This window comes from Hemibagrus wyckioides, linkage group LG03 (genome assembly GCF_019097595.1).
Source record: "Hemibagrus wyckioides isolate EC202008001 linkage group LG03, SWU_Hwy_1.0, whole genome shotgun sequence".
Classification (NCBI taxonomy): domain Eukaryota; kingdom Metazoa; phylum Chordata; class Actinopteri; order Siluriformes; family Bagridae; genus Hemibagrus; species Hemibagrus wyckioides.
In genome coordinates, this window is record NC_080712.1 from 33,988,755 (window position 1) to 34,005,938 (window position 17,184).

The 17,184-nt window shown below is 40.1% G+C and overlaps 1 protein-coding gene and 1 long non-coding RNA gene across 3 annotated transcripts; both read right to left on the reverse strand.

Annotated features, from left to right (window-relative positions):
* Positions 1–294: 294 nt before the first annotated feature.
* Positions 295–2,006, reverse strand: LOC131345807 (uncharacterized). The gene is made up of 3 exons (XR_009203541.1): positions 1,655–2,006; positions 1,460–1,509; positions 295–1,342 (listed from the first exon to the last, which is right to left on the reverse strand). It is a non-coding gene; the product is annotated as an uncharacterized LOC131345807 (long non-coding RNA).
* A 211-nt stretch (positions 2,007–2,217) lies between these two features.
* LOC131345790 (uncharacterized) lies at positions 2,218–11,709 on the reverse strand. 2 transcript variants are annotated; one of them, XM_058378858.1, is made up of 3 exons: positions 11,646–11,709; positions 11,441–11,558; positions 2,218–3,122 (listed from the first exon to the last, which is right to left on the reverse strand). In XM_058378858.1, exons 2-3 carry the CDS (start codon positions 11,530–11,532, stop codon positions 2,324–2,326), a joined length of 891 nt encoding a protein of 296 aa, XP_058234841.1. In that variant the 5' UTR covers positions 11,533–11,558; positions 11,646–11,709; the 3' UTR covers positions 2,218–2,323. The 2 variants fall into 2 exon arrangements, with proteins under 2 accessions (XP_058234841.1, XP_058234838.1); XM_058378855.1 differs by having other exon boundaries at positions 11,441–11,666.
* Positions 11,710–17,184: the final 5,475 nt, after the last annotated feature.

The following is a 17,184-nucleotide window of genomic DNA, read 5'->3' on the forward strand; positions in this document are numbered from 1 at the left end:
GAGGGGTATTGTGGTCTGGAGGCGGGGCATGGTGGCCTGGGGGTGGGGCAGGACCCTCTGCATTGGTTTGTTGGTGTGTAGTGAGGTGGGGAGAAGGTTCCTGTATCGGTTCTTGCTCAGGAGCTCCGGATTTACTCGTTATTAAAGTGACCCATCAGTTCATCCTGATCCTGTTAATTCTCTATTTTTTATAGAAACTTCACACGTACATGCATCATCATTCTATGACATGTAATTAAAATAAAAAACAAGATTTAATGACAGAAACGATCCATCAGGCTCCGGTGTGTTAAAGTGAAGTTTATTATTGTATGTAGTAAGATATTTATATCATCAACAACATGCAGTCCGTTAAAGTTTATAAAGGAACATAGTTTACATTGTAAAAGAAGTTTCAAACACCAGTTTTATACAAAAAATATGTAGAGAGATATATTTGATGTAAAAGCTTCGAAAAAACAAAATCTTATTTAACTGTAATAATGTTAACGTTGATATTTATTAGCTCTACCTTTTGTTTTATTTACATGTGAATGACTCGACTCTCTGTGGCTGGTTTTATGTAATTTATGTAATCTCGATAGAGATGATGCTCCAGAGAAGAGCTGATGGAGATCTGCATGATGTTTGAGAAGTTCGCTGGTGCGTGTTTGGGGGCTTCATCTTCACTCTAGAGGCGGATAGCTGCAGACTTGTGAGTACCTCACCCACATTATCACATACTGTTTCATCGGCTCATTGCCTACAGCGTCTAAATAATTTCAGCCATTTCTTTATTCCCCTGTAAAATGAACCTGCAGTTAGATCTCGGAGCCTCGGGTATGGTCAGGTATTTCTCGATCAGATAATTGAGGCAAGCGATCAACTCGGTACAATTTGTTTTCTCTTTCTCTATCTAGCACTTCCTTTCCAGCAGCGCCTCAGCCGTCATCATGCGCAGCTTAAAGTGGCACTTGGTTTCGATCATGCTGATCTCATCAGGAACGCCATCAGTGGTGTAGATGATGGAAAACTTGTTGCATGTGATTTTTGGTGCCTGATGTTTGGACCTCACCGCATCTTTGGCTGCTGCGAAACAGGATCTGCTCTGGTTCTGGCAGGAGTGCATGCTGAAGTGGATGCTCTTAATATCTTCGCTTATGATCTCGCTGTAAAAGCTGCGAATGCAGCAGTCGATGCGAGGTTGTTGGTCCTCTAATGACACGGTGTAAAGGGTTGTGCCTGAAGACTCTCTCGGAGAAATCCAGGTTGAGGAGGAGGACGTTGTCCTTGCATGCCTTGTTCTCCAGCTCTTTTTTTGACCGACAGAATGCCATCTGTGTCAGGATGGACATCAAACACTCTAGAAAAATAAACATGTCTGTGAATTGTTTGGGAACCTAAGAGAAATCAGAGGAAGTGGCGTTTCTACTTTTTTTTAACTGAGGGCTGATCAACACGACATGAAGGAAACCCTTACAGTGAGGCTGTAGACATGGTGTAGAGCGCAGACGGTCTCGTTGAGAAGTCCTTCCATAGACACAAAGATGTAGAAAATTCACAGACACACAGGTTAGTCATTGTGCTCTGTGTGCTGTAGATCAGTAGCTATTAATTTTCTAACTTCATAAACATTTGTCATGGTTTTAGTGAAGAAGAAATTATTAGTACTTACCAGTCGTCGGATCTCGCTCAGTGTAATGATCTGGAGTTTCTGGCTTTTCCTTTGTTGGAGATGTTGGTTTCGGTTTCGTTTCCTGAGCAGCAGAACAGCCCTGACTTGCTTAAAGGCACATTACCAAAATAACGCTGAAACATCTTCCTTGTTGTGTTGTACTGTTCATCTCCTCTCTGTTCTGCACTTCATGGTTCTCGTTTCTGTTCTGCTCTGTTTTTGTGTCAAATGATCAATGTTTTTGATGACATAAAAGAAAAATACCGTAAAGTCTCAGGGCAAAAACATTTTACTAGCATATTTTGTTTTTACAGAATATGAATATGCTTCTCACAAATAAGAGTTTACGAGTGTTCGAGTTACAGTGGAGTTTATAAATCAAATAAAACAAAGTATAATGTAAAATAAAAAATAAAATGTTAGCAATGCATGTAGAAAGATTAAAGTATTATATAGAGTACAGCATCTGTATTTTATAATAATATCATGTATAGTCATATATCTCACATCCAGGTTCACTCAATGCCCCTCCCACTCCACGCCCCACCCACTCAACACTCTCCACTCAGCGAGACCTGTCTCTCACTGTGCATCTCCATATATTACATATCATAAGTGTTTTAAAGTGTTTATCATCACAGTGATGTTAACGGGTTTCCTCCTGTCCTCTCACTCGTACTCCCACAGCTCCATGTCCTGAACCCTGTGGCTGTGAGCTCCGTTCTGTCCGTCGGTAAAGATGAAGTGCTGCGTGCTGTGGTAGTCGTTGCGGCCGCAGACGAGCTCCATCAGCTCTCCATCGCTCTGGAGGATGACGCGGATGTTTTCCTCCTGAAACTGACCATAGTTGATCAGCAGGTGCTGGAAACAAGGCAGCAGGCCTTCCTTCATCTCACCGCTTCTCTCCAGGTGTGTTTTGGTCTCCAGGAGCTTCTCCAGGTTCAGCGTCTTACCAAAGTGCACTCGGCGGTGAGGGCGGACGAAAAGGCTGCGTCGAGGCTGCTGGGTAGCGTAAGTCATCCGAAGCTCACCACATATGATCCTCAGCTCCAGCTCGCTCTGAGACGACGGATTGGCCTCAATTTCTGCACTCAACACGCGCCTCGCTTGATCCAAACAGCTCTCCAGCTCATCTCTGCAGCAATGCCCGGCGAAGTGAGACTCACTCAGGCACGAGGGAACCAGACGAGACCCGACCGGGACTTTCTGATGAAACTCCGGACCTTTCTGACCCAAACGGACCGCATACAACAGGACGGGGCTTCCTGAGGTGAACCGAACCAGCTGCCTCTCACCTTCGAGAGTGAGAGAGACGTTGCGGCGTTTTGAGGCAGGAAAGTTCTCCAGAGTCTGGATGGCAAAATCCAGACAGGTTTTCGTGTTGGAATCCAGAAACCCCTCTTGGCGCAGTTTTACTTTCGCTGAGAGGAAAGTTTCTAAGTCCAAACATGACACTGTGAAGTTTTTTCTGGGTTAAAAAAGAAAAAAAAGAAGGCTCATGTCTTTAGATTTTACAGAGCCTGCCTTTTCTTTGTTAGCATCAGTGTTCCACTTCACATTGACTAAAGCGGACAGTTTTATGTTGACATAAAATAGCATAATTTTACGTGTTATTCGACCTCTGTCTATAAACCGGTTCAGTCCTGAGAATCCACTCGTCTTGTTGTTTTGTAGCTCTGATGAGGGATAATGTATTTAATGTAAACACAAAGGCTTTCTGTCTCCTGACACCAATGCCTTTAAATAGGAAGGACATTTATTTCACCATGAAATCATGGATAATTTCTAGGGATGCCACAAAACTCAATATAATATTGAAGCATTCGGTACGACCTCCGCAGTTCAATACGCGTATGTGAACCGTGTTTTTTTTTCGTTTTTTCCTTAAAACAATAATAACCATGTGTTTATTACTCTCTGTACCTCCTGTTTGTTTATTACTCTCTGTACCTCCTGTTTGTGTTTATTACTCTCTGTACCTCCTGTTTGTGTTTATTACTCTCTGTACCTCCTGTTTGTTTATTACTCTCTGTACCTCCTGTTTGTGTTTATTACTCTCTGTACCTCCTGTTTGTGTTTATTACTCTCTGTACCTCCTGTTTGTGTTTATTACTCTCTGTACCTCCTGTTTGTTTATTACTCTCTGTACCTCCTGTTTGTTTATTACTCTCTGTACCTCCTGTTGGTGTTTATTACTCTCTGTACCTCCTGTGTGTGTTTATTACTCTCTGTACCTCCTGTTTGTGTTTATTACTCTCTGTACCTCCTGTTTGTTTATTACTCTCTGTACCTCCTGTGTGTGTTTATTACTCTCTGTACCTCCTGTTGGTGTTTATTACTCTCTGTACCTCCTGTTTGTTTATTACTCTCTGTACCTCCTGTGTGTGTTTATTACTCTCTGTACCTCCTGTTTGTGTTTATTACTCTCTGTACCTCCTGTTTGTTTATTACTCTCTGTACCTCCTGTTTGTTTATTACTCTCTGTACCTCCTGTTTGTTTATTACTCTCTGTACCTCCTGTGTGTGTTTATTACTCTCTGTACCTCCTGTGTGTGTTTATTACTCTCTGTACCTCCTGTGTGTGTTTATTACTCTCTGTACCTCCTGTTTGTGTTTATTACTCTCTGTACCTCCTGTTTGTGTTTATTACTCTCTGTACCTCCTGTTGGTGTTTATTACTCTCTGTACCTCCTGTGTGTGTTTATTACTCTCTGTACCTCCTGTTTGTGTTTATTACTCTCTGTACCTCCTGTGTGTGTTTATTACTCTCTGTACCTCCTGTGTGTGTTTATTACTCTCTGTACCTCCTGTTTGTGTTTATTACTCTCTGTACCTCCTGTTGGTGTTTATTACTCTCTGTACCTCCTGTTTGTGTTTATTACTCTCTGTACCTCCTGTGTGTGTTTATTACTCTCTGTACCTCCTGTGTGTGTTTATTACTCTCTGTACCTCCTGTGTGTGTTTATTACTCTCTGTACCTCCTGTTGGTGTTTATTACTCTCTGTACCTCCTGTGTGTGTTTATTACTCTCTGTACCTCCTGTTTGTTTATTACTCTCTGTACCTCCTGTTTGTTTATTACTCTCTGTACCTCCTGTGTGTTTATTACTCTCTGTACCTCCTGTTGGTGTTTATTACTCTCTGTACCTCCTGTGTGTGTTTATTACTCTCTGTACCTCCTGTTTGTTTATTACTCTCTGTACCTCCTGTGTGTGTTTATTACTCTCTGTACCTCCTGTTTGTTTATTACTCTCTGTACCTCCTGTGTGTGTTTATTACTCTCTGTACCTCCTGTGTGTGTTTATTACTCTCTGTACCTCCTGTTTGTTTATTACTCTCTGTACCTCCTGTGTGTTTATTACTCTCTGTACCTCCTGTTTGTTTATTACTCTCTGTACCTCCTGTTTGTGTTTATTACTCTCTGTACCTCCTGTTTGTGTTTATTACTCTCTGTACCTCCTGTTTGTGTTTATTACTCTCTGTACCTCCTGTGTGTGTTTATTACTCTCTGTACCTCCTGTGTGTGTTTATTACTCTCTGTACCTCCTGTTGGTGTTTATTACTCTCTGTACCTCCTGTTTGTTTATTACTCTCTGTACCTCCTGTTTGTGTTTATTACTCTCTGTACCTCCTGTTTGTTTATTACTCTCTGTACCTCCTGTGTGTTTATTACTCTCTGTACCTCCTGTTTGTGTTTATTACTCTCTGTACCTCCTGTTTGTTTATTACTCTCTGTACCTCCTGTGTGTGTTTATTACTCTCTGTACCTCCTGTGTGTGTTTATTACTCTCTGTACCTCCTGTTTGTGTTTATTACTCTCTGTACCTCCTGTGTGTGTTTATTACTCTCTGTACCTCCTGTGTGTGTTTATTACTCTCTGTACCTCCTGTTTGTTTATTACTCTCTGTACCTCCTGTGTGTGTTTATTACTCTCTGTACCTCCTGTGTGTGTTTATTACTCTCTGTACCTCCTGTTTGTGTTTATTACTCTCTGTACCTCCTGTGTGTGTTTATTACTCTCTGTACCTCCTGTTTGTTTATTACTCTCTGTACCTCCTGTGTGTGTTTATTACTCTCTGTACCTCCTGTTTGTTTATTACTCTCTGTACCTCCTGTGTGTGTTTATTACTCTCTGTACCTCCTGTGTGTGTTTATTACTCTCTGTACCTCCTGTTTGTTTATTACTCTCTGTACCTCCTGTTTGTGTTTATTACTCTCTGTACCTCCTGTTTGTGTTTATTACTCTCTGTACCTCCTGTTGGTGTTTATTACTCTCTGTACCTCCTGTTTGTGTTTATTACTCTCTGTACCTCCTGTGTGTGTTTATTACTCTCTGTACCTCCTGTTTGTGTTTATTACTCTCTGTACCTCCTGTGTGTGTTTATTACTCTCTGTACCTCCTGTTTGTTTATTACTCTCTGTACCTCCTGTGTGTGTTTATTACTCTCTGTACCTCCTGTTTGTGTTTATTACTCTCTGTACCTCCTGTTTGTGTTTATTACTCTCTGTACCTCCTGTTTGTTTATTACTCTCTGTACCTCCTGTGTGTGTTTATTACTCTCTGTACCTCCTGTTGGTGTTTATTACTCTCTGTACCTCCTGTTTGTGTTTATTACTCTCTGTACCTCCTGTTTGTTTATTACTCTCTGTACCTCCTGTGTGTGTTTATTACTCTCTGTACCTCCTGTTGGTGTTTATTACTCTCTGTACCTCCTGTGTGTGTTTATTACTCTCTGTACCTCCTGTTTGTTTATTACTCTCTGTACCTCCTGTTTGTTTATTACTCTCTGTACCTCCTGTTGGTGTTTATTACTCTCTGTACCTCCTGTTTGTGTTTATTACTCTCTGTACCTCCTGTTGGTGTTTATTACTCTCTGTACCTCCTGTTTGTTTATTACTCTCTGTACCTCCTGTGTGTGTTTATTACTCTCTGTACCTCCTGTTTGTTTATTACTCTCTGTACCTCCTGTTTGTTTATTACTCTCTGTACCTCCTGTGTGTGTTTATTACTCTCTGTACCTCCTGTTGGTGTTTATTACTCTCTGTACCTCCTGTTTGTTTATTACTCTCTGTACCTCCTGTGTGTGTTTATTACTCTCTGTACCTCCTGTGTGTGTTTATTACTCTCTGTACCTCCTGTGTGTGTTTATTACTCTCTGTACCTCCTGTTTGTTTATTACTCTCTGTACCTCCTGTTTGTTTATTACTCTCTGAACCTCCTGTTGGTGTTTATTACTCTCTGTACCTCCTGTGTGTGTTTATTACTCTCTGAACCTCCTGTTGGTGTTTATTACTCTCTGTACCTCCTGTTTGTTTATTACTCTCTGTACCTCCTGTGTGTGTTTATTACTCTCTGTACCTCCTGTTGGTGTTTATTACTCTCTGTACCTCCTGTTTGTGTTTATTACTCTCTGTACCTCCTGTTTGTGTTTATTACTCTCTGTACCTCCTGTTTGTGTTTATTACTCTCTGTACCTCCTGTTTGTGTTTATTACTCTCTGTACCTCCTGTTTGTTTATTACTCTCTGTACCTCCTGTGTGTGTTTATTACTCTCTGTACCTCCTGTGTGTGTTTATTACTCTCTGTACCTCCTGTTGGTGTTTATTACTCTCTGTACCTCCTGTGTGTGTTTATTACTCTCTGTACCTCCTGTGTGTGTTTATTACTCTCTGTACCTCCTGTTTGTGTTTATTACTCTCTGTACCTCCTGTGTGTGTTTATTACTCTCTGTACCTCCTGTTTGTGTTTATTACTCTCTGTACCTCCTGTTTGTGTTTATTACTCTCTGTACCTCCTGTTTGTGTTTATTACTCTCTGTACCTCCTGTTTGTGTTTATTACTCTCTGTACCTCCTGTTTGTTTATTACTCTCTGTACCTCCTGTGTGTGTTTATTACTCTCTGTACCTCCTGTGTGTGTTTATTACTCTCTGTACCTCCTGTTTGTTTATTACTCTCTGTACCTCCTGTTTGTTTATTACTCTCTGAACCTCCTGTGTGTGTTTATTACTCTCTGTACCTCCTGTGTGTGTTTATTACTCTCTGTACCTCCTGTTTGTGTTTATTACTCTCTGTACCTCCTGTTTGTTTATTACTCTCTGTACCTCCTGTTTGTGTTTATTACTCTCTGTACCTCCTGTTGGTGTTTATTACTCTCTGTACCTCCTGTTTGTGTTTATTACTCTCTGTACCTCCTGTTTGTGTTTATTACTCTCTGTACCTCCTGTTTGTGTTTATTACTCTCTGTACCTCCTGTTTGTTTATTACTCTCTGTACCTCCTGTTTGTTTATTACTCTCTGTACCTCCTGTGTGTGTTTATTACTCTCTGTACCTCCTGTGTGTGTTTATTACTCTCTGTACCTCCTGTTTGTTTATTACTCTCTGTACCTCCTGTGTGTGTTTATTACTCTCTGTACCTCCTGTGTGTGTTTATTACTCTCTGAACCTCCTGTTTGTTTATTACTCTCTGTACCTCCTGTGTGTGTTTATTACTCTCTGTACCTCCTGTTTGTGTTTATTACTCTCTGTACCTCCTGTTTGTGTTTATTACTCTCTGTACCTCCTGTTTGTTTATTACTCTCTGTACCTCCTGTGTGTGTTTATTACTCTCTGTACCTCCTGTGTGTGTTTATTACTCTCTGTACCTCCTGTTTGTTTATTACTCTCTGTACCTCCTGTGTGTGTTTATTACTCTCTGTACCTCCTGTGTGTGTTTATTACTCTCTGAACCTCCTGTGTGTGTTTATTACTCTCTGTACCTCCTGTTTGTGTTTATTACTCTCTGTACCTCCTGTTTGTTTATTACTCTCTGTACCTCCTGTGTGTGTTTATTACTCTCTGTACCTCCTGTGTGTTTATTACTCTCTGTACCTCCTGTGTGTGTTTATTACTCTCTGTACCTCCTGTGTGTGTTTATTACTCTCTGTACCTCCTGTTTGTTTATTACTCTCTGTACCTCCTGTTTGTTTATTACTCTCTGTACCTCCTGTTGGTGTTTATTACTCTCTGTACCTCCTGTTTGTTTATTACTCTCTGTACCTCCTGTTTGTTTATTACTCTCTGTACCTCCTGTTTGTGTTTATTACTCTCTGTACCTCCTGTTTGTTTATTACTCTCTGTACCTCCTGTTGGTGTTTATTACTCTCTGTACCTCCTGTTTGTTTATTACTCTCTGTACCTCCTGTTGGTGTTTATTACTCTCTGTACCTCCTGTTGGTGTTTATTACTCTCTGTACCTCCTGTTGGTGTTTATTACTCTCTGTACCTCCTGTTTGTTTATTACTCTCTGTACCTCCTGTTTGTGTTTATTACTCTCTGTACCTCCTGTGTGTTTATTACTCTCTGTACCTCCTGTTGGTGTTTATTACTCTCTGTACCTCCTGTTTGTTTATTACTCTCTGTACCTCCTGTTTGTTTATTACTCTCTGTACCTCCTGTTGGTGTTTATTACTCTCTGAACCTCCTGTTTGTTTATTACTCTCTGTACCTCCTGTTTGTTTATTACTCTCTGTACCTCCTGTTGGTGTTTATTACTCTCTGAACCTCCTGTGTGTTTATTACTCTCTGTACCTCCTGTGTGTGTTTATTACTCTCTGTACCTCCTGTTTGTTTATTACTCTCTGTACCTCCTGTTGGTGTTTATTACTCTCTGAACCTCCTGTTGGTGTTTATTACTCTCTGAACCTCCTGTTGGTGTTTATTACTCTCTGTACCTCCTGTTGGTGTTTATTACTCTCTGTACCTCCTGTTTGTTTATTACTCTCTGAACCTCCTGTTTGTGTTTGCCTGTACTGTATGTCTACGCGCTGAGACAGACACGCCTCCCCGCGAGTAAATATCCAATCAGTGAGCGCTAAAGTTAGGGGCGGTGACCATGCTTGCGATGCCGGTGTCAGATTTCACTCTAACCCTGGAGAGAGGTGAAGTGAGACAGAAACACGAGGAAGCAGTGCTGTCTTTAAATCTGTGGTGTGGGGACATTTCAGATTTGTTGTGGACCATGATGCCGATGAAACAAAAACGCTAAACAAAACATGAGTGTGTTTAAGCGCTGTTCCACACAAGTTACTGAGATGGAAATACTTCCAACATGACCACACATCTGCAGCTCCATCACCCAGAGATATCACTGTGTGGAAGCAGGAGGGCAGAGCAGGGAACACAGGAACCCAAAAAACCACAGTCCCCTATCTGATTCCTTCCAGCATTCAGACACAGCTGGTTCAGAGAGACACAAAAATAATTATAATATAATAATTGCTAAAGATCTGCAGCCGTTTTCTGTGATCGGTGATGTGGGCTTTCAGAAACTTATAAAAGTTCTCGAACCGCGTTACACACTACCGACACGGACTTTTTTCCCGATCTCTACGAAACAACAAGCAAAAAATCGAAACGGAATCGGCTAAAGCACAAAGCCCTGCTCTAATAACAGATAGTTGGACCTCGCGGGTAACAGAGTTATCTCACCCTTACTGGTCATTACAGAGAGTTATCTCACCCTTACTGGTCATTACAGAGAGTTATCTCACCCTTACTGGTCATTACAGAGAGTTATCTCACCCTTACTGGTCATTACAGAGAGTTATCTCACCCTTACTGGTCATTACAGAGAGTTATCTCACCCTTACTGGTCATTACAGAGAGTTATCTCACCCTTACTGGTCATTACAGAGAGTTATCTCACCCTTACTGGTCATTACAGAGAGTTATCTCACCCTTACTGGTCATTACAGAGAGTTATCTCACCCTTACTGGTCATTACAGAGAGTTATCTCACCCTTACTGGTCATTACAGAGAGTTATCTCACCCTTACTGGTCATTACAGAGAGTTATCTCACCCTTACTGGTCATTACAGAGAGTTATCTCACCCTTACTGGTCATTACAGAGAGTTATCTCACCCTTACTGGTCATTACAGAGAGTTATCTCACCCTTACTGGTCATTACAGAGAGTTATCTCACCCTTACTGGTCATTACAGAGAGTTATCTCACCCTTACTGGTCATTACAGAGAGTTATCTCACCCTTACTGGTCATTACAGAGCGGACTGGGAATAAAAAGCGCCGTCCAAACCCGTCTCCTGTTATAAAGTCATACAAGAGCTAATTTATATCTCACTATTTTCAGTACACTATGAATGTGTACAAGTTCATTTTTGCATTTAAGTAAAATAAAGAGAATTGCAAATAAAACCATTTTTTTCTTCTTAACAACTGTTCACCTAAGCAAAGAATAATGGAAAAAAAAACTTTAATTTGCCAAGCCAACCGAACCGAACCGAAAACCGTGGTTAAAAAAACACGGTACGTATTGAACAATGGCTTAACTGTATTGTTGCATCCCTAATAATTACACATTTACAGGGTAGGTAGATAACCAACCAAATAAATAAATAGAAAAAGCTAGACTTTAACAAAACAGTTCTCAGAAGTTTCGTATCTTACAATATTTCTATATTTGTAGGTATCACTAGGTATTATCTTTAGTTATTTTATATTTTATGTAATGTTACATTTGTTATATTTAAGTTATTTCAGCCGTTAACTCTGAAATGCTCTAGAATGTTCAAGATTTATTACAATTACAGTTCGAATTAAATCCCAGGTATTTGTAAGTGAGTGATGTTCAGATGAAACCCAGTCGAGAAAAGGAAGCAGTCGATTATTATAAGCATCACAATTCTAATAACTTCAGTGTTCATGTTAGCTGCGCTTTAGGTCATTTCAGACTCTGTTAGGATCTGCAGAGGTGAAGACTGAAGATGAGAAGAAACAAGATCTTACATCTCACTCATAACTGAGAGTGACGAGGTTTTGTGTAGAGATGCACTTCTGAGTCCAGGGTCTTTACTTCCTGATGGAGGAGACACAGACATCAGCTTGAGACGGAGGTCCAGCAATCCTAATCAGAGAATTAACAGTTAGAACATGATACAGGAAGCAAGTACTAGCTAAAGCATAGTTGTTAGACAAGTTTTGTGTACTATACCGACAGTCTGATGATTTCAAATCAAAGAAGTGAAGGCGTCACCTGTGGGCTGTGGTCTGTCCCTCTTTCTGTTCTCAGTGTGTGAACCAGCAGCAATTTATAAACACACACAAACACACCCCTTCTCACATGTTTTTGTTTCTCAGAATCTCCAATTTCCTCATGCGGGTGTGTTTTTATAATCATCACTTTACCATCAACTGTCCACACACACACCCCCCTTTTTTCTTATTTTATGTTGTAAATTGTAATTGAACGTCTTTGGTGTAAAGTGACAGTGGAAACGGGGGCGGGGCTCGATTGTGATGTGGTGATGTGTATGGGGGGGGCTCGATTGTGATGTGGTGATGTGTATGGGGGGGGCTCGTTTGTGATGTGGTGATTTTTATGGGGGGGCTCGATTGTGATGTGGTGATGTGTATGGGGGGGCTCGATTGTGATGTGGTGATGTGTATGGGGGGCTCGATTGTGATGTGGTGATGTGTATGGGGGGGCTCGATTGTGATGTGATGTGTTTGGGGGGGCTCGATTGTGATGTGGTGATGTGTATGGGGGGGCTCGATTGTGATGTGGTGATGTGTATGGGGGGCTCGATTGTGATGTGGTGATGTGTATGGGGGGGCTCGATTGTGATGTGGTGATGTGTATGGGGGGGGCTCGATTGTGATGGGGTGGTGTGTGGGGGGGGGCTCGATTGTGATGTGGTGATGTGTATGGGGGGGGCTCGACTGTGATGTGCTGATGTGTATGGGGGGGCTCGATTGTGATGTGGTGATGTGTATGGGGGGGGCTCGATTGTGATGTGGTGATGTGTATGGGGGGGCTCGATTGTGATGTGGTGATGTGTATGGGGGGGCTCGATTGTGATGTGGTGATGTGTATGGGGGGGCTCGATTGTGATGTGGTGATGTGTATGGGGGGGGCTCGATTGTGATGTGGTGATGTGTATGGGGGGGCTCGATTGTGATGTGGTGATGTGTATGGGGGGGGCTCGACTGTGATGTGGTGATGTGTATGGGGGGCTCGATTGTGATGTGGTGATGTGTATGGGGGGGCTCGATTGTGATGTGGTGATGTGTATTGGGGGGGGCTCGATTGTGATGTGATGATGTGTATGGGGGGGGGCTCGATTGTGATGTGGTGATGTGTATGGGGGGGCTCGATTGTGATGTGGTGATGTGTATGGGGGGGCTCGATTGTGATGTGGTGATGTGTATGGGGGGGCTCGATTGTGATGTGGTGATGTTTATGGGGGGGGCTCGATTGTGATGTGGTGATGTGTATTGGGGGCCTCGATTGTGATGTGGTGCTGTGTATGGGGGGGCTCGATTGTGATGTGGTGATGTGTATGGGGGGGCTCGATTGTGATGTGGTGATGTGTATGGGGGGGGCTCGATTGTGATGTGGTGATGTGTATGGGGGGGGCTCGATTGTGATGTGATGTGTATGGGGGGGCTCGATTGTGATGTGATGATGTGTATGGGGGGGCTCGATTGTGATGTGGTGATGTGTATGGGGGGGCTCGATTGTGGTGTGGTGAAGTGTATGGAGGGGTTCGATTGTGATGTGGTGATGTGTATGGGGGGCTCGATTGTGATGTGATGTGTATGGGGGGGCTCGATTGTGATGTGGTGATGTGTATGGGGGGGCTCGATTGTGATGTGATGATGTGTATGGGGGGGCTCGATTGTGATGTGGTGATGTGTATGGGGGGCTCGATTGTGATGTGGTGATGTGTATGGGGGGGCTCGATTGTGATGTGGTGATGTGTATGGGGGTGGGGGGCTCGATTTAAAAAGTGCTTTTTTTTATTGTTTAAGCCATACATTACCCTCCCACACTCTTTAAACACACACAGAAAACATTTGAAAGCATATAGCAAGATGAATTTTGGGTAAATTTGTAGAAATATCACATTTATAGTGAGTACTGTATGTATTTTATTTTAAGATCATCAATTTTTTAAATATATTTTTAAATATATTTTTTAAATAAAAAGTGCATAAATATGCACTTTAAAAATGGACAATACCACTGCATCTCATCTCATTTCATTCCATGACCACCCTGTACTGCTGCTGTCTACACATTGCACATTTATTGCACAATATACACTTTATATAGTTTTGTTATACAGTTGTTTACATTTTACATTTTTTTAGACATATTCTATATTTTATATACATATATTCTGTATACATATTATACCCTACCTTACTTTATTTATATTTTATTTTATTTACTTTGGAAAATTGTAGTTTTTATATTTTATATTTTGTATAAATGTTTTACATTTTATCCTTGTCTTTTTTCTGTCCTTATTCCTAAATGAATGGAGCATTCCTACTGGCCAGACTCGATCCTCCAGCCATACTGTATTTTGATTTTCAGCATCCCTGCACCGGGCTTTCCTAAGCAACACTACACTGTACAGTATTTGATATATTATTAACATTTTACTTTATTTTAATTAATGTTCATATTTTGTAATTAATAATTATATTTTTATTAATAAATCACCTTATTTAAACAATGCAATGTAATGTCATGGAGTAGTGTAGTGCAATGTAATGTAATGTGATGTAATGGAGTAGTGTAGTGGAATGTGATGGGGTAGTGTAGTGCAATGTAATGTAATGGAGTAGTGTAGTGTAATGTTATGTTATGGTGTAGTGTAATGTAATATAATTTAATGGAGTAGTGTAGTGTAATGTAATGTAATGGAGTAGTGTAGTGGAATGTAATGTAATGGAGTAGTGTAGTGGAATGTAATGGAGTAGTGTAGTGGAATGTAATGTAATGGAGTAGTGTAATGTAATGTAATGGAGTAATGTAGTGTAATGTAATGTAATGGAGTAGTGGAATGTAATGTAATGGAGTAGTGGAATGTAATGTAATGGAGTAGTGTAGTGTAATGTAATGTAATGGAGTAGTGTAGTGTAATGTAATGTAATGGAGTAGTGTAGTGGAATGTAATGTAATGGAGTAGTGTAGTGGAATGTAATGTAATGGAGTAGTGTAATGTAATGTAATGGAGTAGTGTAGTGGAATGTAATGTAATGTAATGGAGTAGTGTAGTGGAATGTAATGTAATGGAGTAGTGTAGTGGAATGTAATGTAATGGAGTAGTGTAGTGTAATGTAATGTAATGGAGTAATGTAGTGGAATGTAATGTAATGTAATGGAGTAGTGTAGTGGAATGTAATGTAATGGAGTAATGTAGTGTAATGTAATGTAATGGAGTAGTGTAATGTAATGTAATGGAGTAGTGTAGTGGAATGTAATGTAATGTAATGGAGTAGTGTAGTGGAATGTAATGTAATGGAGTAGTGTAATGTAATGTAATGGAGTAGTGTAGTGGAATGTAATGTAATGTAATGGAGTAGTGTAGTGGAATGTAATGTAATGGAGTAGTGTAGTGGAATGTAATGTAATGGAGTAGTGTAGTGGAATGTAATGTAATGGAGTAGTGGAATGTAATGTAATGGAGTAGTGTAGTGGAATGTAATGTAATGTAATGGAGTAGTGTAGTGGAATGTAATGTAATGGAGTAGTGTAGTGGAATGTAATGTAATGGAGTAATGTAGTGGAATGTAATGTAATGTAATGGAGTAGTGTAGTGGAATGTAATGTAATGGAGTAATGTAGTGTAATGTAATGTAATGGAGTAGTGTAATGTAATGTAATGGAGTAGTGTAGTGGAATGTAATGTAATGTAATGGAGTAGTGTAGTGGAATGTAATGTAATGGAGTAGTGTAGTGGAATGTAATGTAATGGAGTAGTGTAGTGTAATGTAATGTAATGGAGTAATGTAGTGGAATGTAATGTAATGGAGTAGTGTAGTGGAATGTAATGTAATGTAATGGAGTAGTGTAGTGGAATGTAATGTAATGGAGTAGTGTAGTGGAATGTAATGTAATGGAGTAGTGTAGTGTAATGTAATGTAATGGAGTAATGTAGTGGAATGTAATGTAATGGAGTAGTGTAGTGGAATGTAATGGAGTAGTGTAGTGGAATGTAATGTAATGTAATGGAGTAGTGTAATGTAATGTAATGGAGTAGTGTAGTGGAATGTAATGTAATGGAGTAGTGTAGTGGAATGTAATGTAATGGAGTAGTGTAGTGGAATGTAATGTAATGGAGTAGTGTAATGTAATGTAATGGAGTAGTGTAGTGGAATGTAATGTAATGGAGTAATGTAGTGGAATGTAATGTAATGGAGTAGTGTAATGTAATGTAATGGAGTAGTGTAGTGGAATGTAATGTAATGGAGTAGTGTAGTGTAATGTAATGTAATGGAGTAGTGTAGTGGAATGTAATGTAATGGAGTAGTGTAGTGGAATGTAATGTAATGGAGTAGTGTAGTGGAATGTAATGTAATGGAGTAATGGAGTGGAATGTAATGTAATGGAGTAGTGTAGTGGAATGTAATGGAGTAGTGTAGTGTAATGTAATGTAATGTAATGGAGTAATGTAGTGTAATGTAATGTAATGGAGTAGTGTAGTGGAATGTAATGTAATGGAGTAGTGTAATGGAATGTAATGGAGTAATGGAGTGGAATGTAATGTAATGGAGTAGTGTAGTGGAATGTAATGTAATGGAGTAGTGTAATGTAATGTAATGGAGTAGTGTAGTGTAATGTAATGTAATGGAGTAGTGTAGTGGAATGTAATGTAATGGAGTAGTGTAGTGGAATGTAATGTAATGGAGTAGTGTAGTGGAATGTAATGTAATGGAGTAGTGTAGTGGAATGTAATGTAATGGAGTAATGGAGTGGAATGTAATGTAATGGAGTAGTGTAGTGGAATGTAATGGAGTAGTGTAGTGTAATGTAATGTAATGTAATGGAGTAATGTAGTGTAATGTAATGTAATGGAGTAGTGTAGTGGAATGTAATGTAATGGAGTAGTGTAATGGAATGTAATGGAGTAATGGAGTGGAATGTAATGTAATGGAGTAGTGTAGTGGAATGTAATGTAATGGAGTAGTGTAGTGTAATGTAATGTAATGGAGTAGTGTAGTGGAATGTAATGTAATGGAGTAGTGTAGTGGAATGTAATGTAATGGAGTAATGGAGTGGAATGTAATGTAATGGAGTAGTGTAGTGGAATGTAATGGAGTAGTGTAGTGGAATGTAATGTAATGTAATGGAGTAATGTAGTGTAATGTAATGTAATGGAGTAGTGTAGTGGAATGTAATGTAATGGAGTAGTGTAATGGAATGTAATGTAATGGAGTAATGGAGTGGAATGTAATGTAATGGAGTAGTGTAGTGGAATGTAATGGAGTAGTGTAGTGGAATGTAATGTAATGTAATGGAGTAATGTAGTGTAATGTAATGTAATGGAGTAGTGTAGTGGAATGTAATGTAATGGAGTAGTGTAATGGAATGTAATGGAGTAATGTAGTGGAATGTAATGTAATTGAGTAGTGGAATGTAATGTAATGGAGTAGTGTAATGTAATGTAATGGAGTAGTGTAATGGAATGTAATGGAGTAATGTAGTGGAATGTAATGTAATTGAGTAGTGGAATGTA

Bases quoted from the DNA above. Each gene is read 5' to 3' on its own strand.
- LOC131345790 (XM_058378858.1), bottom strand. From the start codon at position 11,532: ATGTCTGTGTCTCCTCCATCAGGAAGTAAAGACCCTGGACTCAGAAGT. The intron at 3,123-11,440 runs GTAAGATCTTGT...TTTTTAACCCAG, and splicing joins CTCTCAGTTATGAGTGAGAT to AAAAAACTTCACAGTGTCAT.